We start from the raw sequence: 22,626 nt of genomic DNA, 5'->3' as shown, positions 1-22,626 counted from the left end.
TTCATAATTGATGGATTTTCACGAAGAAGAAAAGTGTAATGAAATAAAAGACGGGAGAAAAGAAAAACCAAAATAGAATGAAAATTCGAGCCGTCTCGGCCTCGAACCAGTCAGATAATCAAAGAAAAGTTTCCAACTGGTTCGAGTTCGGACTCGTAAGTCTTAAAAGGTCGACTATAGATGTCAGAGGTCAAACGCCAAAATTTGTGAGGGCTTTAGTCTTGGTAGAAGGGGCGGGGCGCTGATGGAACCTCCCGTTCTCACTGATTTCATGTACTTTTCCCGCGCGCGTTCTCTGTTATTTAAGGAAATAGACAAGAAAGAACTTCCATCTTCTTTCTGTTTCTCTTCTCTCTCTCACTCTATCTCATCAAGAACACCAAGATCCCCTGACTCTCTCTCTCTCTTTCTCTCTCTAGAATTGGAATGCTCTTTTCATCAAGAAGACCTCTCCTTCTCCTTCTCTTCTGATTAAGTAAACCTTCTGGATGAATGAATGTCTTTTAGTGAATACCATCTCTCTTAGTTATTGCTCATGGAGTCGATCTCGAGGAGTCACAATGACGTTCCTCACGCCAATCATTTCTTCATCGCTATCCTCTTCGCTTTTGGTTTTGTTGCAGCAAGATTCTTCTTGGATAAATTTCTTTACCAGGTAATACAGAAACAAAAATCTAACCTAGGTTTCATTCCTCCATTAATATGACAGTTTTATCGTTCAATTAACTTTAGCTTCAAAGAATTGATGGGCAGCGACTCTTCTGAATCTTGATATTTTGCTGTAATCATAAGTGCCCTAATTTTATACGATATTTCATAAATTTAGTTTGTATTATCTTGAGGAAGAATGGAAAATTTAGTAAAAATTCTTGTGATGAAGCATTGGTTGTATGTGCAAAATGCTGATAGCTTGTTTCTTTCTATTGTTTTTCTCTTTTTTTTTTACCATTAAAATTTCAGAGGTTGTCAATCTGGTTGTTGAGTAAAGGAGCTAAACCCTTGAAGATTACCACGAAAAAACGAGCAAAGGTCGTAAAATGCTCAGAGTCTATGTGGAAGTTAACGTACTATGCGACTGTTCAAGCATGTGTTCTTATGATTTTATATCACGAACCATGGTCGGCTGATACGAAAGAATACTTCAGTGGTTGGCCAAATCAAGAGCTGAAGTGAGTATCTATTCTTGATTACGTTCTCCAACTATTTAGTTAAGGGAAATGATAGAGTGCCCAGCAATTTTGCCCATTAAATTGCCCAACTTTCCTTATTTAGAAATAAAAGCGGTCCCCACCGTAGTCAAACTTTGAAAAACCCTTGTCTTTTAGTGATTCCACATCAGCTGGGCAATTTAATGGGCTAAAAACTGGGCACTCTAGCATCTCCCGTTAGTGAAACCATCAATTTCCTTGGGGTCGTATAGAGGTACAAATTTATAAAGCTATTGTATCAGATTAGGAAGCGGCCTAGAGGCTGGAATTGTTCTGTTAATTACTACTAAACATTTTGACCCTTACCGACTTTTGGTGCTATATTGTGGAAATTTCTGCACATTTATACCAACAATCCAAGATGAGGAAAATAAATAACTTTGTGGTAGTTCTAGACTCATTGACGTGTTGTTTGAGTTTCCGTTGAATTTTCTATCAAAGATACTAACTTGGCTTACTTGTTCCTTTCTTCTTTCTGTCTAGGCTATCTTTCATGCTTTTGTACATGTGCCAATGGGGATTCTACTTGTATAGTATTGTAGCACTCCTAACATGGGAAACTAGAAGAAAAGATTTCGCTATAATGATGTCGCATCATGTAGTCACTGTGTTCTTGATTGGATTCTCCTACTATGCGAGGTACTATCTTAGTCCCTTGAATTATACTTATCGACCCCCTTTCTTGTATGTATGAACACTTAACTATTGATATACTAAATTGCGTATATACCCGTCAGCTTAAGATAACCTAATCATATGCTCCACACAACAACAATAACACTAGAAACAAAATGAACTTTCCAACTACCTAATGTGGAAGTTGTATGTTTCCTAAAATTTGGTTTTATTGGACTTATTTGCAGAAAAATCTTTTCATGTAAGTTTTCTTCAGTAGATCCCATTGCATTTCTGTGAATTGGTGTCTTATTATTTATTATGATGCTTGTGCATAGCCCTTCTGGGTGAGCCTAGCATTTTCTGAACTTCAATCTCCTATATTACTCTGTAATGAGAAAAAAGTAACACGACTACCATGTCATGTAGTTTGTTCCGAATGGGTCTGGTTGTTCTCGCACTGCATGACGCAAGTGACGTATTCATGGAAGCAGCCAAGATCTTCAAGTATTCTGGAAATGAGGTTGCAGCTAGTGTGTTTTTTGGTTTCTTTGCAGTTTCGTGGTTCATACTAAGGCTAATAATCTTCCCTTTCTGGATCATATATGCCATTAGGTTTGTCATAATAAATGATGTTTCGATATCCTTACTGATTGAACTATTCTTCTTACGCTAATCCTATTTTGGTTAAAATTTCTCAGCTTTGATCTCATCAAAGTCCTGACAATGTCGAGGCCCTATCACAGATTCTTGTACTATCTTCTCAATGTGTTGTTATTAATACTGCTTGTGTTCCACATTTACTGGTGGATTCTCATATTCGCAATGATCGCGAGACAACTGAAAAATAGAGGAAAAGTTGGGGAGGATATTCGATCAGGTAATATTCAGGTCCTATTAATATTTCTTTAGTCCTTAGGTACTGTCTGTTTTCTTTAAAAGTTAGATTCAAAATCTGACCCGAGGTCTGAATTGACTCGAGTCAGATTTCAGAGTGTTTGTTTTTGTCTTGACTCGTGAAAGTCGTGATGTCTGAGTCGTTTGAATGGCTGATTTGGGTTGATTTTGGGTCCATTTGACTCGGACAATTCAGATTCAGATGTTTAGACTCAGACAATGAGAAACAAAAAAAAAAAACAAAGACCATCTTACATATGTTTATTGCGATATTCTTTAGACAGTCCTGTGTTTGTACTTCAGTGCTTTTTCACCATCTCTGAACTCTGAAGTTACCCTTTCTAAGTTATGACCGACACGAACACGACTAATCTTGATATCTTACGATGACTTTAAAGTATATCATTCATGTATCAGTTATTCATTTTGTGGCTGCTGTCATTAACTTTCTAATACCACTAATTGAATCCAAATACAGATTCAGAAGATGAAGATTAAAGAATTGTATTTTAATACGGAATTTGATTTGGCCACGGAGATGTTAATTGGAATAGTAAACTCGACTGTGATCACGTCAGTATTCTTGTTTCAGAGCTTCTCCTGGAGAAAATCAAATGGAATGGCTGGCTTTGGCGGATTATAATCTTTTTTCTATTTCATATCCTTTTTTCTTTTCAAATCTAGAAATGTAGCTGATACTGTAAACCGTAAAGTGTACATCAAGTTTCTTATATAATTTTCTTTCTTCCTGTTCTTCTCTTTGTTTCTTCATGTTTACCACTAAAACTACATGATAATTCGACAATATTTCAGAGGAATTTAATGAGAAATAAATTTGAGACATATTTTCTTGTATAGTTGATGAACTTTCTTTGTTTCCAAGTCACTCAATATCTTCCTCGATGGTGGAGAATGAAAAACTCAGCATAAGTAAAATGTTATACTTTCGTGTTCACTTGTTTCAGAAAAGAAATTTCTACCTTTTCCAACTGTCTTTGTTTTACTACATTAATTATATAATAATTATAAGTGATGAGTATTATAAGTTTGGGTTGGGTTGGGTTGGGTTGGACTCCATTCTAAAGCAACTACTATAACTTATAAGAGCATCCCCAATGGCTCAGGAGATCACCAAATTCTGGTGATCTCCTGAGAAATCCCCACCCAACGGCACAGCAGATTGCCAATAATCTGCTGTGCCGTGAACAGTAACTGCCCTGCCCAAATCTGGGCAGTTACTGTTCCCTCTCACCAAAATGGTGAGAGGTGGGCCAGGGGTATTTTCATCCCTCTTTGGTCCCTTTTTGTTCTTTCATTTACTTTTTGAACCCATTTTATATTTCATTTTAATCCTGTAAGTGTTTTTTTATTTTGTGTTTGGTCCGATAAAAATTTTAAGAGGGGTTGGGTCATTGGTCCAAAAAGGGGGCCAAAATGAAAATTCCACCCGAAGTTGCCTAAAAATGTAAAGGAGGTCCAATGTGTCAGTTTGGGGGTCAAAATTACGTAAAGGGCCCTTATAAAATAAAGTATTTACCGTTCATGCCATCGAAAATTACAAAATTGCCATCGAAAATTCTCGGGAAACGATTTTTTTCTGAAAAATAATCTGACAACCCGTCCATCAGAATGTGTACTGTTCAGAAAATTACGGAACAGCCACCGAAAAATTCCCGGGAAACGCAATTTTTTTTGGTAAATTATTTTATTTACTGGAATTTTTTTTCTGTACTAGACATTTTTGCTGGGCGGGAATTTGAAATTTCGTAAAAAAATTTGAAAATTTAGGCGGGAATTTGAAATTTCGTAAAAAAATTTCAAAACTTCGAAAAAAAAAATTTGTGACCGGGAAATTATTTTATTTACTGGAAATTTTTTTCTGTACTAGACACTTTTGCTGGGCGGGAATTTAAAATTTTCAAAAAAATTTCAAAATTTGCCCGGGAATTTAAAATTTTCAAAAAAATTTGAAATTTTGGCCGGGAATTTGAAATTTCGTTTGAAAATTTCGAAAAAAAGATTTCGTTTGAAAATTTCAAAAAAATTTGAAAATTGGAATTTTTTGTGTACAGGAAATTATTTTATTTACCGAGAAGAGATGGTTTGCTGGGCGGGAATTTGAATTTTCGTTTGAAAATTTCAAATTTTCAAAAAATTTTGAAACTTTGAATTTTTCGTGTACTGGTAAATTATTTTATTTACCAGACATTTTTTTTTTCAGGAAAACGTCAGCATGTCCCGTCCAAGGGCAAGAGGGGAATAAAAAAAAAAAAAACTGACATTTGGACCTGCAACTAATTTTTGGGCAAGAGTGGAATTTTTTTTGGGTTTACCCCCCAGATTTTGGACTGTTGACTCAAAAATCCAAATTTTAATTACTTAATTAAATTACAATAAAACCGAAATTAAACATTTCATCAAAATTTTCGAAGAAAAACTACCTTAAAATGTCGTAGTTTTAATAAAATGTTGTATTAGTTTCCGTTTATAGTTTTAGTAAAATATCATATTCGTTTAGTTTATAGGTTTAGTCTTATAATTTCAACTAGTTAAATTTAGGCCAGCGCTTTGGGGAAAGCTAAATAGTTTCCGGGGTGTGAAATTTTAAAGGGAATATGCATAATTTTAGAGATTTTCTGGGGAAATAAATTTTAAGGGGAAATAAAAAAAAACACTCCACCTCACCTCACTCTATCTCCACCTCACCTCACTCTCTCTCCACCTCACCTCTTTGTCTTCTCCGATTTGGTCGCCGGCCGGAAAATTTTCCGGCCGGCGACCATTAAAAAAAAAAAAAAAAAAAAATTTTTTTCACTCTCTCTCTCTCTAGAAACTCCCGCGAAGGGGTTTCCCTTCGCCGGAGTTCCGGTCTGTTGAAGAACAGACCGGAACTGGTCTGTTCTTCAACAGACCAGATCTGGCCTGTTGAAGGACAGACCAGATCGGTCTGTTCTTCAACAGACCGGAAGTGGTCTGTTGAAGAACAGACCAGTCCGGTCTGTTCTTCAACAGATCCGGTCTTCAACAGTGCGGATCTGTTGAAGAACAGACCGGACTGGTCTGTTGAAGAACAGACCAGATCTGGTCTGTTCTTCAACAGGCCCGATCGGTATGTTGAAGAACAGACCAGTTCCGGTCTGTTCTTCAACAGACCGGGACTCCGGCGAAGGGAAACCCCTTCGCCGGAGTTTAGAGAGAGAGAGAGTGAAATTTTTTTTTTTTTTTTTTAATGGTCGCCGGCCGGAAAATTTTCCGGCCGGCGACCTAATCGGAGAAGATAGAGGTGAGGTGGAGAGAGAAGTGAGGTGGAGAGAGAGAGAGGTGAGGTGGAGAAGCTATTTTGCTTTCCCCTAAATAAAATTGTCAAATAAATTTGACCAATTTTTGACCAAGTCTTCACACCCCGGAAACTTTTTAGCTTTCCCCAAAGCGCTGGCCTAAATTTATTTTATAAGAAATTAGTGTTAAAAATGGTATAAATGAAATTAAGTGTGATGAATAGTGATTTGGTGGGACTTTTAGTGTTTTGTCTTTGGGTTCAACAATTTGAAAACACCAAAAAATTTGGTGAAGATTCCTTTTTTATGATATTTTTGGTGCCAACCATTGGGGATGCTCTAAGTGATTTGGTTGTACAAATAGACTTTCTTCTGCCCAACCCCACCAATCTGCCCTGATCCAAATAACCAAGGCCTAACTGGTGGTTCTTCTGGGTAGATTGGATGGGTTCTTTTTCTTTCTATAAAATCAGAGAAAGTTTAGACAGATTAAAAAAATTTGAAAAAAAAAGATGAGTAATTTTCTTTTTGTTTTATACTTGTTCATATCTCTCCTACCCAACTTGATAAATGCTCAGTTACTGTTTCAGGTATTTATAGATATAATCTTTTATCTCCTTTTCAGTTCTCTTGCTTTTCTTTGTGAACTTGATATTTGTTTATAATTCTTTGTTTCTTAAGTGAGATTATTTTCTAGCTATTTGCTTAATAATTGTATAAAATTATTGATGTGAAAAAGGGATATAATTGGGATTCATCAAAGAAAGGAGGATGGTATAATACTCTGAAAAACTCAGTTGTGGATGATCTCGTTAGAGCTGGAGTTACCCATGTTTGGCTTCCTCCACCTTCTCAATCGGCTGCACCAGAAGGTATAAAATTTATTCTACTTTCTTAGTTTAATAGTTTATTGATCTTATCTAGTTACTATCTAAATTCCATTACTACTTTCAACTACATTTTTTATTTTTAGTGTTTTAAAATCATGGGTGTTTTCATTATTGTCTTATTTTAAGTGGTAAAGGTTAAGGTTTGACACTAGATTTTAGGGTTTATGTTGCTCATGGTAAAAACCTAAGTCAAGAGTGTTGAACTCAAATTTTTGTGATTAGTATCAAATGAATTGGTTTTCTTAACCCTTATTAGTTCGGTCTTAATCTATACTGTATATAGGATTTATGCAATAAAACCTTAATTTTACTTGTTTAGTAAGAGTCATGTTTGGGTTGCCTCGCGAGTCATAGTCAAATGACTCAGATTTTGTCAGGTGTTCATACTTGCAATTCATTGAGTAAAAAAGTTGATTTCTTCGATATGTTTTTCTCGTCCAAATGTAATTTTTTGACAAAAAACTGTATTATTTCCGATATGTTTTGCAATGTTTTCCAAGAGTATAAAGTTTGTCGAAAAGTGGTTTGTCATGACATGTTTTGGTTTTATATTGTTTTTAGCTTCCCCCTTTTTTTTGGTTAAAAGTTGTTTTTAGTTTCCCCTCGTATTCTACCTTTGCCTTTCCGTTTTTACAAAATACGTAATTCCTTTCCAAAAAGAAAAAAAAAATGCAGAATGCATGAAAAGCAAAAGGACCAATACAATAATGCCATGCCGGAACTGCGCTCCAATTAGATATGAAGTTTTGAAACCAAACCCAACTAATTCATGGAAACCCGAAGCCCATTCGTAGATTGTGGATTTGATTTTGGAATTAGTCTCACCGGCTGAGCTTCGCGGTCTCTAAAATTACTCTCCTTCCAAGTTTCTTGATTTCTCAGTTTAATTTTCTTAATCCCTTAGCCATAAAACAGCCTTCTGCTTCACATTTTCATAGATTTGGTGTTCTCTTTGGTATATTAAAGTGTACTTTTACGTCCAATGAAATCTAGCCGCATTTTCGCCTTTATATAGTTTCATACTAACATCTATCCTTATTAAGGATATCTGCCTGGGAGATTATACGATCTTAGTCCATCAAAGTATGGAAATCAAGATGAATTGAAGGCACTAATTCAGGCTTTCAAAAGCAAAGGAATCAAGTCAGTAGCAGATATAGTTATAAACCATAGAACTGCAGAAAAACAAGATGAGAGAGGGACATGGAACATATTTGAAGGAGGGACACCTGATAATCGACTCGATTGGGATTCTTCTTACATTTGTAGTACTGACACCAAGTACTACGGCAAAGGAAATCCTGATACTGGCGACGACTTTGAAGGTGCTCCAGATATTGATCACACCAATCAAAGAGTTCAGCAAGAACTATCGGATTGGATGAATTGGCTTAAAACTGAGATTGGATTTGAGGGATGGAGATTTGATTTTGCTAAAGGATATGCACCCGAATTCACCAAGATCTATATGGAGAAGACCCAGCCAGAGTTTGCTGTTGGAGAGTATTGGGATGGAAATAGAGACTTGCCGATAAAATGGATTCAAGCTGCAGGAGGGACGGTTAAAGCTTTCGATTTCCCTACTAAGTTCATCCTCCAAGAGGCTGTGCAAGGGCAGTTATCACGGTTAAAGGGATCAGATGGTCGCGCACCCGGAATGATTGGATTGTTGCCCGGAAGCAGTGTAACATTCATCGATAATCATGATACGTGGTCCCAGAAGATTTCACCATTTCCGTCCGAGAAAGTTATGCAAGGATATGCTTACATTCTCACACATCCAGGGATACCTTCTATAGTACGTATTTCTTTTTAGCTAGTTTACACGTCCACCTGGACATGGCGGGTCTGCACGACCCGTTTCTAGACTAGCCGTTTCTGAGACAACGCGGCCTGTTATTAATATTATGGTTTATGAAACAGGATTATCTAATACATTTCAAACTAAATTTCGTGTTGTTCTTTCTTGCAGTTTTATGATCATTTATTCGAGTGGGGCATAAAGGAGGGAATAACTAACTTGACTGCAGTTAGGTTCAGGAATGGGGTCCGACCGACTAGCGAACTACGTATTATCGTGGCAGATAATGATCTCTATATAGCTGCAGTGGATGAGAAAGTTATCGTCAAGATTGGCCCAAGGCTTGATCTCGGGAACCTTATCCCTTCAGATTTCAAGCTCGCAACATATGGTAATGAGTTCGCCGTGTGGGAGAAACCAATGTAAGGAATTCATAAGTAACATTCAATAAAGAACTTCTATAGATATGTACCCAAAATAACTGTGATAAATAAATAAAAGGGGAAAGTTTTCTCTTCTTCTACTAAATCGTCCCGAATGTGTTGCCAAGTTCTGCCTTAACATTAATTGCTACTACTTACCAAAACGTACAAGTTCTAGCTATAACACACACATATGTGTATTTGTGCGCGCGTACGTGTGTTCTAAGCTCTCCATCGACACTTATTTGTTACACTGTTTACACCTAATTTTGAGGCCACGAGGAGGTGATCCAATGGTTGATTTTTTCTTTAATTCTCTACCATGTTAGTCAAAACCTGCTATATGGTAATCTAAAACCGGCTTATTGAGGCGCACGCCTTGGTAGGCCCCGATGCACAAATCTCAAGAGCCATACGACTCAATATTATTGATGTGTATCGTCCAGGAATTAAACTGCTACGCTTTGATCCAGTAAAGCTGTATTTTGCGTCTACGTAGTGCCTTTGATGCCTTTTTGAAGATTGATTCAGGTGGGAATAAAATGTTTGAATTAATATTATTAGAGGACAGATCCAGCCGAAGGAGTAGGAATAAGGGCTCACAATAATATAAACAGAAACAGTGCGGATTCATGAGTTGTTTATTCATGTTAGATTTGATAATCTTAAAATATACAAATATATTTCAGGTCTTGCCACAGAAAAAGATACCTTATCTTCATATTTCAATGTATTTTAGTGTTTAATAATGTCAAGTTGTTTGAAGATAGCAGGAACCTGTCTCCTTCATTAAGCTTTCCTGTTTCTTCAGTATTTATGATGGGTCTCTTCTAACTGTTCTGAGAGTGACTTTTAGTTGACTATAAGTCAATAAACAACTTGCTATTTGAAGAAAAGATCTAACAATGTTGATTCCTAGATTTAAGTTTGATTTTTTGAAGGCAAGAATTGCCACAAGAAGGATTTCAACGCAGAAAACTGAAAGAGATCGTTGAAGAAGAGATGGACGGAGGTAATCTATGGATTTCGCTTACAGTTTTACTTGGAACAGTTCTGATACTAGTTGTAAAGTTTAGGAAGAGATGGTGGTATTTGAGTTCTACAGAGGCCATGAAATGGCCTCCAGGACCTTCGAAGCTACCGATAATCGGGAACCTGCATCAGTTAAACAAGGGAGGAGAATTAGTTCATGTGACGTTAGCGAAAATGGCACGAGAACATGGGAAAATGATGACTGTTTGGTTTGGTGGTCGACAACCATCTATTGTGGTTAGCCATCACGAGGTAGCGTGGGAGGTTCTTGTAAGCAAATCCGCCGATTATTCGTCACGAACTCTTCCTTTTATGTCTAAGATAACAAGTGCAGATTGGCATACTCTTGCTACTTCTAATTTAAGCCCTTTTTGGCAGACTCTTAGGAAAGGTCTGCAAACTTCTGCACTCACTCCTCAAACAATCTCTGCTCAAATTCAACTCCAAGAGGAAGACATTAAGAACATGATTCTTAGCTTCAGAGAAGAAGCTTCTTTGAATAATGGAGTAGTAAAACCATTGTTACTACTTCGAAGAACGACAATTCAACTCATCGGTCGATTTTGTTTCGGAATTGAATTCAAGGACGAAAATGGGTTTGTTGAAGCAATGAATGTCGTCGTGGAGGATGCTATAAGACTTAGCGGACATGCACGTATAGTTGATATTTTTGAATTCACTCGGTATATACCCGGGTTTAGATTTCTCTTGAAAGAAGCATATGAAGTGAAGAAAAGAATAGAAAACATAATACGCCCATATATTGATCTCTATAGATCATCAACTAATTGTTTCCTGCATTTTCTTCTTAGCCAAGACTATACGGAAGAAGTTATCATCTTCAATCTATACGAACTTTTCTTGCTTGCAGTCGATAGTACATCGATGGCAACTTCATGGGCACTTTCATTTTTGATACACAATCGAGATATCCAAGAAAAGGTGTACAAGGAGATTAGAGAAATTGGACAGAAATCAGAAATGGTAACAGTAGAAGAAGTAGGTAAGTTAAAATATGTGAATGCAGTGGTGAAGGAGACAACGAGGATGAAACCTATAGCACCATTAGCGGTACCTCACAAAGCAGTTAGAGACAGTTCTTTAATGGGAATTAAGGTGAACAAGAACACACCAGTTTTGGTGAATATATATGCTATGCATTATGACCCGGGTATCTGGACCGACCCAAGTAAGTTTATGCCGGAAAGGTTCTTGGATGAAGATCATGGTGGTGGTGGTGGTGGGATGTCGGCAATGGAGAGGTCTTGGATACCATTTGGAGCAGGGAGAAGAATTTGTGCAGGTATGGAAGTGGCAAAGATTCATGTAGCTCTAACTCTAGCAAATTTGGTGAATAGCTTTGAATGGAATAATGTGAGAGAGGGTGAATTGCCTGACTTGACTGAAGATCTTACCTTCATACTAAGGATGAAAACACAACTCGTGGCACGGATAGTTCCTCGCTCCAGTTAAGCTACTTCAAAAAAATTTATATTGCTGCATCTATATTATTTGTTATAGTATATCATGACGATGATGGACAGCGATGAGCCTGGACAAGAAAATGAAAGTTGCAAAGAGGAATGATGTGAATAATGTGGAAGTAATCGATGTCATTTTACATTAACCTTTAAGGTCATTTTTCTTTCATAAACTGCATGTTACAAGTTCTGTTCTATACTAGCTGCCGCTTTAGTATTTCAGTTGCTAAGACATGTAACAACATGCGAGTCAGTACTGAGTCCGTATGACCTTTATTAATTTAATGATATATCGTGTTGTGTCCAATTGGATTGGGTAGTTATATGCAAAAGTCTTCTGTCGCTGCTACAACTTTTACGTCTCTAAAGTAATGGCTTACTCAAATTATTTGGTATTTTGTCGCGGCTTACCCCATCGTTGTCCTGTTACATATTTTCAATACAACTGTGACCTTCGACGTGGAAAATCTGGCCAACAGATGATAGATAGCTCATAGCTGACATGCTGGCTTAGGATGGGACTAGTATGTTCTTCCTCTAACTCTCTAGAATACTTGATCCATTCTCGCCTACTAAGCCAGCTGTCGATCTGGGATCCGTTAGTATTTTAGAGCCAAGCATCATTTTTGTTATGAACATAGTACTCAAACGAATGAGTTGCTCAGAACCAGCTTGGTGATGGTTGGTGGTGGTGTGGTCGGAGATGGTGATTGGTGAAGTTGGAAGTAGGGATAGAGGTGAGACGTTTTGGTAAAAAGAAGAAAGCTTAAGGAGTTTCAAATTGGATGCCTTCTAGATATTTTAGTTTTCACAGAATCCTAGAAATTACACGACATCCTCTTAGAATTTTCGTCTCTGTAAAGATTTCCTCCGTCTCTAAAGCATCGAACTTTGAATTACCCACAAAATGAAAGAATCATCTGTCTTCGAAATCCCAACTGAGTATGACAACATCTAACGATCTTGACCATCCTTCCTTCCAGTACTAGTACTTCTGAGAAATATTATTTGACCTAAAAATGGAGGTCGTCCACATGCCGAAAATTGATGTGCCCAGCTCCAATTGATCCGGACGATTTTCTTGCCACATACCCAAACCAAAGGGAGCCGGCCACATCAGTCCTTATGCTGTGGTCCGGCCTTCATTTTCGGGCCAAATAGCATTTTTGTTTACTTCTTTGAGTGGGTACAACTGTACAAGAGTAGAGGGGAAATCAAGCCCATTTCCCGCCATATTATTTGAGAGTACCAATGAACTTATTAGTCTACCCCAACGGTCGTCTTCATCTTCTTCTTAACTTCAAATCATCATTAAAATCAACCTTCAAATTTACTTCTCTCTCTCATCTTTCCTCTCAAACTCTCCTCTCACATCCACAACCCAACATCTTTTCTTGGAACTCTCTTCTCAGATCCTCCATTGAAACAAATAAATCAGAAAGTTTTCTCTTTCTTTTTCGTCAAATTTTGAAATCCAACGTTAAACCAAACGATCTCACCTTCTCCTTGCTCCTCACCAATATCTCATCTTTAAATTCTTCTACTTCACTTAAATCAATAGAAGAAGCTCAACAGATTCATTCCCACATTCTAAAATCTGGGTTTGATCGATTTGTTTATGTGGGTACTGCTCTACTTGATTTATATTCAAAATCTGGTTATGTTTTTCTTGCTTACCAGTTGTTTGAAGATATGCCCCATAGAGACCTTATTTCATGGAATGCTTTAATTTCTGGGTATTCCTTTAATGGGTATGATTTGGATGCTCTAAACCTATTCTCCCAAATGTTGAAAGAAGGTTTAGAACCTTGTCGTGTGACATTGGTTTCTGTTATTCCATCTTGTGCTCGCTCGGGATTACTATTTCAAGGTAAAACAGTTCATGGGTTTGGTATAAAAGTTTCGCTTGATTTGGATTCGAGGGTACAAAATGCACTTACCCACATGTATTCAAAATGCTCTGATCTAGATTCCACTCGGTTCTTATTCGAACAGATGTTTGAAAAGAGTATAATTTCTTGGAATACTATGATTAGTGCGTATGGTCAAAATGGTTACTTCGATGAGGCAATGATTGTATTCAAACAAATGCTTGAGGAAAATGTAAGAGCTAATTCAGTTACTATAATGAGCCTTTTATCCGCTATTAACACTCCTCTTGATTCAATCCATTCTTACTGTGTTAAAACCAGTCTCGATATGGATTCGTCTGTAGTTACTTCACTCGTTTGTATGTATTCGAAGTTCGGAAAAGTAGAATTGGCAAAACTACTTCATGAATTGATGCCTCAGAAGAACTTGGTTTCACTGACAGCAATAATCTCTAGCTATGCAGAGAAAGAGGATATGGCTTCGGCAGTGCAGTGTTTCAATCAGATACAAGTAGTAGACATGAAACCAGATGAAGTTTCCATGGTTAGTGTACTCCATGGATTCAAGCACCCTACTTATGTCGAAGTTGGAAGTGGTTTCCATGGTTACAGTATCAAAAGTGGGTTGGCTTCTCATACCTTGGTTATTAACGGGCTAAGTACTATGTATGCCAAGTTCGATGAGATAGAAGCTGCTTTCTCTTTGTTTCAGAGTTTAGATGATAAGCCACTGATAAGTTGGAATTCAATGATTTCAAGTTATATTCAAGTTGGGAAGTGGAATGAAGCAATGAACCTTTTTTGCGAGATGAAGATGTACGGACACAACCCAGACCCGATTACCATTGTAAATTTGCTCTCGGGGTGTTCAAATATTGGGTCACTGCAGAATGGAAGAAGAATTCATAACTACATTCTTAGACAAACCCTAGAAGTGGATGAAGATTTTGTTTCTACTGCCCTTATAGACATGTACACGAAATGCGGAAGCATTAAATATGCAGAAAGAGTGTTTCAATCTATCAGAAAGCCATGTTTGGCAGCTTGGAACTCGGTGATTTTGGGTTGTGGTATGTACGGGTTGGAACTTGAAGCTCTCGGATATTACTCAGAGATGGTAAAACAAGATCTTGTACCAGATGAGATCACCTTCTTAGGAGTATTATCTGCTTGTAGTCATGCTGGGCTTATTTCCGAAGGGCGGAAATACTTCAAAATCATGACAGAAGAGTTCGGTCTAACCCCTAGAGTTCAACATTGTGCATCCATGGTTGATCTACTCAGCCGGTCAGGCTCTTTAGATGAAGCTGTATCGTTTATAAAAACCATGGAGATTAAGCCTGATTCTGTTGTCTGGTTAGCTCTACTCAGTGCTTGCTGTATCAACCAAGAGATTAAGCTTGGAGAATGCGTGGCGAAGCAGATTTTGCTCTTGGATCGTCGTTATGATGGTGGATTCTATGTCTTAATGTCAAATCTTTATGCATCGATAGGTAGGTGGAATGATGTCGCTCGAGTTAGAAAGATGATGAGGGATACTGGAGGGGATGGATATTCAGGAACAAGCTTGATCGAATCTAATTTCTCCGAACTCTTTCAAGAAACAGATTCTAACTTCCGATAACCCAGTAATTCTTTATACTACCACTCAACTGATCTTTACGGTGACGATTTCCTCAAGATGGTAAGTTAATAGCAGGTGAAAGATCATAGTTCCCCATACCTCTGACGTAGCCAAAATCGAATGGAAACTAATCTTTTTGAACCATCAATTTTGTTTGCAAGTGTGAGCATTGTGAAAGGATACTATTTCGTGAAGATGTTACATGTCAAAGGAAGATCATCCTTGCAGATTATTCGTGCTCCAGTCATTTCCATATGGCTCCAGAAGGAAGTGTAAGAATGGTGTAAGAACAAATGAAATGTTAACAAGAAAAGCAGGTCACAAAAAGTTTCCAGTGAAGTACTAGCAGAGCTCAGTAGGTGTATTTACTGTTCAAAATATTCAAAAATGAAACCACCATTAACAACCAGAAAGCTACATATCAAGAACAAGAAGGAAGACCTTCCTGGTTTTTCATATCAAGAACAAGAAGTGAACTTCTCTCTGACTACATGAATTGTTTTGGGTGTTTAGTACTTCCCTTTAGAGGTTTTGCTTTCTTTTGGGGAATTTAATCTCTTTATTTTCTAAACCATTTCGTGGGGTTTGATCAAAGAAATGGCAAGAACCCCTCAAGCAAGCAAAAAGTCTCCTCCTTGAAGACATGGGTATTTTTTATTCCCCTCCCAGATTAATATCTGCTTCAAGTTTTCTCCATATTTTGCCCTCACTTACCCATTTCTGCTGTAAATTGCTCTCTTCTTATTCTTCAAATAATCTATCTTCTCTAGCATATTCTGTTAATCGAGATTGGGTTATTCATCTCTTTCAAAGTTGTCGAAACAGTAAAGACTTGAAGAAAGTTAAGTCTTTTCTCATTGTTCAAGGATTAGTGAAAGATGAAACTCTGGTTGGTGAATATATAAGAGTCTGTTTCAATTTGGGTAGTTTCGAGTTAGCTCTGAATATCTTTCAGAAATTTGAAAAACCCTGTTTGTTCTTGCAGAATTTGACCATTAGGTGCCTTTCCAATTATGGGTTGTATGAAGATCTTTTGAATGTATATATGAGATGTCAAAAATTAGGGTCTAAGTCTGATAATTTCACCTTTCCTTTTGTGATAAAAGCTTGTTCTTCATTAAATACTCTCCAAACTGGAAAAGAGATTCATTCTGTTGTTTTGAGAACAGGGTTTCAGGGAAATCTTGTAGTACAGACTGCTCTCATTGATTTTTATGCTAAAACAGGTCTAGTGGAAACATCACGTATCCTATTCGATAAAATTCCTCAACCAGACTTGGTTTCTTGGAATGCCCTACTTTCTGGGTATTCTTTTAATGGACTTGATCAGAAAGTTTTTGATGTTTTTAGAGAAGTTCAGGCAATTGGGTTGAAACCCAATGTAAGCACCTTTGCTAGCTTAGTACCCGTTTGTACACGTTTGGGTACTCTGGGTATTGGAAGATCAATTCATGGGTTCATAATTAAATGTGGATTTTCTTCGGATGAATCTCTAATTCCTGCATTAATCTCAATGTATAGCTCTTGTGAGGAGTTATCAATTGCTAGGAATTTGTTTGATTTGCAACAGTTGAAGAACGTTCCTATATGGAACGCTATGATCTCGGCATATTCACAGAATAGAAAAACAAGGGAGGCCTTCAAACTTTTATGTTTGATGCTCCGAGAAAATGTGCAGCCTAATTTAGTCAGTTTTGTGTCGATAATCCCTTGTTGTGATAGCATTTATTACGGCGAATCTGTTCACGCTTGTGGAGTCAAACTGGGGGTAGATAATCAAAATTCTGTTGCTACTGCCCTTTTGTCAATGTATGCTAAACTTGGACATCTAGATATTGCTCGATTTCTCTTTGCTGGAATGATAGGAAGAAGAAGCATTCTCTCATGGAATTCATTGATTTCCGGGTATGTGCAGAATAACCTTCCTGATTCAGGTTTAGCTGCATTTTCTGAAATGCAATCTGAAGGCATTCTTCCTGATTCGGTCTCCATGGTTAGTGTTCTTTCGGCCTGTGCCAGATTAAAGCTCCCTAAATTGGGTATGTCTGCTCATGCATATAGTCTTAGAAATGGGTTTGATTCAAATCTTAATGTTTCCAATTCGCTTCTAACTTTCTATGCAGATTGTGATCAGCTATCTTCTTCCCTCAAAGTATTTAATAAGATGCCTATAAAAAATGTCATTTCGTGGAATACTCTGATTTCCAGTTTTGTTCGTAATGGAGAGATCGAAACTGCTCTCACCTATGTTCATGAAATGCAACATGACAATATTAAGTTAGATTTGGTTACAATGATCTGCATTTTACCGAGTTTCTATGATACTGAGAAATTAGTGTATGGGAAGTCTGTCCATGCTTATTCAATAAAAAATGGGTTAAACTCTGATATATCTGTTACGAATGGACTAATTAGTATGTATGCCAATTCCGAGGATTTTGATACTGCAAATTTACTTTTTCAAGACATGCCAGTAAGAGACATTGTTTCTTGGAATGCTCTGTTGACTGGCTACCGACACCATAACCTACACAAGGAGGCCATAAACTTGTTTCATCAAATGAAAATGGAGGATCAAAAACCAAATTTCGTAACTTTATTGACTATATTAGCAATGTGTAATAACCAGTTGGAAGGTAAATCACTTCATGCCTACTCTATTAGAAACATGATTATATTCGAGCCTCAACTTATTACGTCCTTGATATGTATGTATGCTAGATTCGACAACATAAATATGTGCTATCTACTATTTGATAGAGCAGATAAAACCAATGTCACTATTTGGAATTCTATAATGTCGGTACAAGTAGAGAGAAAAAATGCCGAAAATGCAGTCGCCATCTTAAGAGAAATGCTCCGAATGGAAGTGGAGCCAGACCATATAACAATCTTGACCTTAATCTCAGCATGCATTCAATTGAACAGCTTAGATCTCAGTCAATCTTTGATGGCTTATGTCATCTGCAAGGGCTTTGAGAGTGATCTTCTTATTAGCAATGCTCTAATAGATTTATATTCGAGAAGCGGATACATCTCACTTGCTAGAAAGCTATTCGAGAGCCTGACGAGAAAGGATAGAGTATCTTGGAGTACGATGATCAATGGATATGGTATTCATGGGGACGGTGAAGCATCTCTAGATCTCTTCTCACAGATGAAAAGTTCAGGGTTCAAACCTGATGAGATTACATTTATTAGTGTATTATCTGCTTGTAGCCATGCAGGTTTAGTTGATCAAGGTCGAACAATTTTCAAATCTATGGTAGAAGAACATGGTATAGAACCAAGAATTGAGCATTACGCGTGTATGGTTGATCTTTTTGGCCGAACAGGTTATGTGGAAGAAGCTTATGAGCTTGTTAAGAGACTTCCATGTAAAATTTCTGCAAGCTTGTTAGAGTCTTTACTTGGTGCTTGTCATATGCATCGAAATTTCGAACTTGGTAATGAAATCGGAAGATTGCTTATTGAGTTAGATCCGACCAATTCTAGAGCCTACATTATGCTTTCTAACGTCTACGCAGATGCTGGAATGTGGAATGATGCTGGGAAAATGAGGTCTAATATGGAAGAGAAAGGATTGAGAAAGGTCTCTGGTTTCAGTCGAATTCAGGTAAATCGGTAGCGAGATTAATTGTTCTTGGGGAGAAGTACAATCAGGTAAAGTTTTACTCAGAACCTTGCTCAAAGCATTGATGTCACAGTTTGTATGTCTGTTTTCGAATCATCGAGATTTTCAATCAACAGTTGATGATGTGAGGAAGATGTCGTATGAGCTCCTGAGTCAAAGCCCTAGGAGGAAGAAGCATTCCTTGCTGTTCTTCTCATATTGGGATTGGAGTTTTGAATCGTGCATCTTTTGTATTAAATAACATGAAATCTTTGAAATGTCAACTTGAAGAGAAGATGCTTAAAGAAATTCTTTTGTATTAATATATCAATGTAAGTCATTTAGAAATTTTAAGCGCAGTAGATAAAACTTGTAAAATATAGGAGTCTACATACTTAAATAAAAAGAATTAAAGACCGATAGAAATAGTCGTGCCTTTTCAAACTTACTTAAATAAAATTACAGATTGTCAACCCATAATAATAAATAACTACGTTCTGATAATAGTTGTTATAAAGAAATACAAGAAAACCAAAAAATGAAAACAGAAATAAACCGTGAAACACAACAACACAAGAGATTACGTTATTCAATTGTAAAACCTACTTTCGTAGCAAAACTATGGCACGATACCCTTACTTACCACTACGTGCCCGCAACTTCAATCAAAACCAATACCAAAATAATTCTCTATACATGACAATCTTGTTCAAAGCATATGAGATCTTCCATATTCAAAACACTTTTTAACATCAACAATAAATTATTAATTATTTTACACGTTCGTCACATTCCTAATTATAATTGAACCAAACAAAAGTAAATTTGGGTGGGTTAAGAGAAAATCCAAACAAATTTTATAACTTATTAGGGCAATTCTATGTCAGAATCTAACTTCCCCGGCAGCCAACACTTAACCGGGAAGACAACAAATTAATTTACTTCTCTTTCAGGTCGAGTTCACATCTAACACCCAACAATTCCATGACTAGTCAACGGTTCCCTATCTTTGACCTTTCTAGAAAGTCAAACTACTTACTTCCTCATTGACACGTAAGCTCATCAGATATAGTGGACCCCATTTAACTAGGTCAAAATTAAACTTAAAATAGTGTGAGAAACTATGAACTAGTCAAACACTTCCAAACCAATTTCCTTCTAGAGAGAGAGAGAGAGAGAGAAGAGGAGATATTTGTGTTGGTATCTGACCGGCTGACCCCCTTGTCTTTTTTCTCTATATGACGTGAGTGATAAAGTCAGCTAAGCTAACTTTCTCTCTCTAGAAACCACCCAAACGAAGTTAACAACCGAGTGAGTGGTCCCCCAAACTCTCTCTCTCTCTCTCTCTCTCTCTCTCTCTCTCTCTCCATCTATATTTTACCCTTGATCCGTGTTCGATAAGCGTACAGCTGGAAGCCACGTTTACCCTTCATTTATATACCAACACTACTTCACTTCAACTCTCAGATTATTAATTCCTTCAGTCTTTCAAACCAATTTCAACAGAACAAAGACCATCGTCACTTTCTCTCTCTAAAAAAATATGCAGAAAACTTCATTCAAGAATCGACCCAAACCCAAATTTGATGGAATTAATCAACAACCCACTTCTTCTTCTTCATCTGTAATTCGATTGAGTGAAGAACAAGAGAATTCGATCATAGTAGCTGCTTTAAAACATGTTATGTCTTCTTCCGGCGACACCATTAGCGCCGCCGCCACCAGCTCACCCACCACCAGTATATCAAGTACAGAACAACTAGCAAGAACCACAGTAGATTTGCTTCCTCTTCCTGATTCTGATACTTGTCGGACTTGTGGAATCGACGGTTGTTTAGGTTGTAATTTTTTCGAAGAAGAAAAGAAAAAGAAGAGGAAAATTATGGTTAATAGACAGAAGAAAAATAATTACAGAGGAGTAAGACAAAGACCATGGGGAAAATGGGCAGCTGAAATTAGAGATCCAAGAAGAGCAGCTAGGGTTTGGTTAGGTACTTTTACTACAGCAGAAGAAGCAGCTAGAGCTTATGATAAAGCCGCTATTGATTTTCGTGGTCCTCGAGCTAAACTTAATTTCCCTTTTCCTTCTGATTATTCATCATCATCATCAATTCAAATTTCAAATCAAACCCATAATCAAGAACCAATTTTGAATAACACCCAAGAACAAAAACTCCAAATTAATTATAATCCCACATCAAAACCAGAGAAAATGGTGATTTCAACTAATGATGATGATCTTCAGTATCAACAATTTGAGAATGGGTTTTTGGGAATTGATGAAGAAATTCAAAGCTGGACTTCAAATGAAGATTATTTTGTTTCTCCATTACCAAATTATACTACTTCTGGATCAACTTCAACAATTAATCATTTTTCTCAATTCATGAATCCCCCTTCTTGATTATCAAATATATTAATATTTAACTACTAATCCAAATATTTGTGGATACATTTTTTTGATATCTTCATTTAATTGGAAAGACCAAGTGTTCAATTTAATTTTTAATATACAGAAATGAAGAGATTTGAGTTTTTTTTTTTTTGGCAATGACAATTTTTTTTTGTTAATTTTCAAAAGTTCGTTAGAGCTCGAGCATGAAAATACTTTAACTATCACTTTCTAAGTTTTGCCACATAAGCATAGAGGATGAAGCCACGTAGATTACAAAGATTTGTTTCATTTAATCACGTGTCATATTAAAAGTCTTAACATTTTTGACGCGTAGTGGTGAGTGAGTTTTTCCACGTGCTAATTAGAGCTTAAGTATAAGCACGTGGGGAAATGTCTAAGTAAGTGTTTGATAAGGTAAGGGAGATATCTAGCCTGAAACCAATGATGAGATGCCAGGTCAGATGGCGGCAAAACGTGGTAGCGCACGAACCTTGAAGTGTCAAAACTTGGATAAGAAGTCAGCTGGCTTTCAACCGAGTCAGCCGAAAAGCGGCTTCCTCGTTGATTCCTCGGCGACTCGACAAGGAAATTCAAACGCGTAAAGGAAGAGCGGGACGGTTAATGAAGTTGACGTGTGCATTTGGCGGGGCACTAAAAGTTCTTTAGTTTAAACCAAAGTGATTAATTTATTCAAATTTGTCACGTTATTTTAATTTCCCACGTTTTTTTAGAGAACCAATTAGTATTTAATTGTTTTTTTTTTCGAGAGGCTACGATATACGTTAGACGTTACAAGACATTGACACATCAAGAAGATGTGGTGAGCACGACGACCGCCTAATTTAAACCGTTAATGAAAGAGGCCTAAAGCCCAACAACATAAAAGATGCCTAAAACTCGACAAATTATTTACTTTATTAATAGCTTAAATTACATGAGATAAATGTTGATGGCAAACTGTTTCCACCGAGACTTGATCCCACGACCTCATGGGTTTAAGAGAGGTGCCCAACCACTGGACCAAAGGTTGGTGGACATTAGTATTTAATCGTTGGTAAGCCTGACAATGGATATCCGAACATTCGACGTCCGATCCGTATCCATATTCAGTTTTTGAAAAAATATACAAAATTTCTGATATCTGGTACGGATTCAGATATTCCTTATAGAATATCTACTTATCGGATACAGATACACTAACATCCGAATCGACAAATATTCGTATTCAATAAGTAATATATAAAATAATAAAAATATAAATTTTATTAATAATAACATGTAAAATGGATGGTTGAAATTTACATTTAATGGTTAAAACCTTATATGTAATATATAAATTTTCTTTTTCTTTTTTCGGATATTAACTGATATCCTTAACATTATAGTCGGATATTGATATATAATATCCTTCGGATATCGGATTTGGATAGCTTATTCGATATCGAATATGGATATGCGTATATCTGATCTGATAAGCTACCCTTTACAACCCTAATTGT

The 22,626-nt window shown here is 36.9% G+C and overlaps 5 protein-coding genes and 1 pseudogene across 7 annotated transcripts; all 6 read left to right on the top strand.

Annotated features, from left to right (window-relative positions):
* The first annotated feature begins 304 nt into the window (after positions 1–304).
* LOC147533202 (ceramide synthase LOH2-like) lies at positions 305–3,563 on the top strand. The gene is made up of 6 exons (XM_086645383.1): positions 305–655; positions 961–1,169; positions 1,692–1,847; positions 2,253–2,438; positions 2,525–2,703; positions 3,199–3,563. The coding sequence occupies exons 1-6, from the start codon at positions 536–538 to the stop codon at positions 3,216–3,218; spliced, it is 870 nt and encodes a 289-aa protein (XP_086501509.1). The 5' UTR covers positions 305–535; the 3' UTR covers positions 3,219–3,563.
* Positions 3,564–3,769: 206 nt separating this feature from the next.
* AMY1 (alpha-amylase-like protein) lies at positions 3,770–9,217 on the top strand. The gene is made up of 5 exons (XM_086645381.1): positions 3,770–3,826; positions 6,343–6,588; positions 6,738–6,870; positions 7,932–8,686; positions 8,861–9,217. Exons 2-5 carry the CDS (start codon positions 6,511–6,513, stop codon positions 9,113–9,115), a joined length of 1,221 nt encoding a protein of 406 aa, XP_086501507.1. The 5' UTR covers positions 3,770–3,826; positions 6,343–6,510; the 3' UTR covers positions 9,116–9,217.
* Positions 9,218–10,113: 896 nt separating this feature from the next.
* Positions 10,114–11,931, top strand: LOC147533200 ((S)-canadine synthase pseudogene; annotated as a pseudogene). The gene has a single exon (XR_015227215.1). The product of XR_015227215.1 is annotated as a (S)-canadine synthase pseudogene (transcript).
* A 944-nt stretch (positions 11,932–12,875) lies between these two features.
* Positions 12,876–16,037, top strand: LOC147533199 (pentatricopeptide repeat-containing protein At2g04860-like). Its single transcript, XM_086645380.1, has one exon. The coding sequence runs from the start codon at positions 12,876–12,878 to the stop codon at positions 15,117–15,119; it is 2,244 nt and encodes a 747-aa protein (XP_086501506.1). The 3' UTR covers positions 15,120–16,037.
* LOC147533198 (pentatricopeptide repeat-containing protein At5g39350-like) lies at positions 15,454–19,080 on the top strand. 2 transcript variants are annotated; one of them, XM_086645378.1, is made up of 2 exons: positions 15,454–17,158; positions 17,243–19,080. In XM_086645378.1, the coding sequence occupies exons 1-2, from the start codon at positions 15,763–15,765 to the stop codon at positions 18,745–18,747; spliced, it is 2,901 nt and encodes a 966-aa protein (XP_086501504.1). In that variant the 5' UTR covers positions 15,454–15,762; the 3' UTR covers positions 18,748–19,080. The 2 variants fall into 2 exon arrangements, with proteins under 2 accessions (XP_086501504.1, XP_086501505.1); XM_086645379.1 differs by having other exon boundaries at positions 15,536–16,008; positions 16,105–19,080.
* Positions 19,081–20,216: 1,136 nt separating this feature from the next.
* On the top strand, positions 20,217–21,275 carry LOC147533197 (uncharacterized). The gene has a single exon (XM_086650924.1). It carries the CDS (start codon positions 20,276–20,278, stop codon positions 21,134–21,136), a length of 861 nt encoding a protein of 286 aa, XP_086507050.1. The 5' UTR covers positions 20,217–20,275; the 3' UTR covers positions 21,137–21,275.
* The last annotated feature ends 1,351 nt before the right edge of the window (positions 21,276–22,626 follow it).

This window comes from Eschscholzia californica, unplaced genomic scaffold (assembly GCF_041429995.1).
Source record: "Eschscholzia californica isolate CP2 unplaced genomic scaffold, dmEscCali1.0.p SCAF_6, whole genome shotgun sequence".
In the NCBI taxonomy this organism is placed as follows: domain Eukaryota; kingdom Viridiplantae; phylum Streptophyta; class Magnoliopsida; order Ranunculales; family Papaveraceae; genus Eschscholzia; species Eschscholzia californica.
Note: the sequence above shows the minus strand (reverse complement) of the source record. Positions and strands in the feature narration are given on the sequence as shown.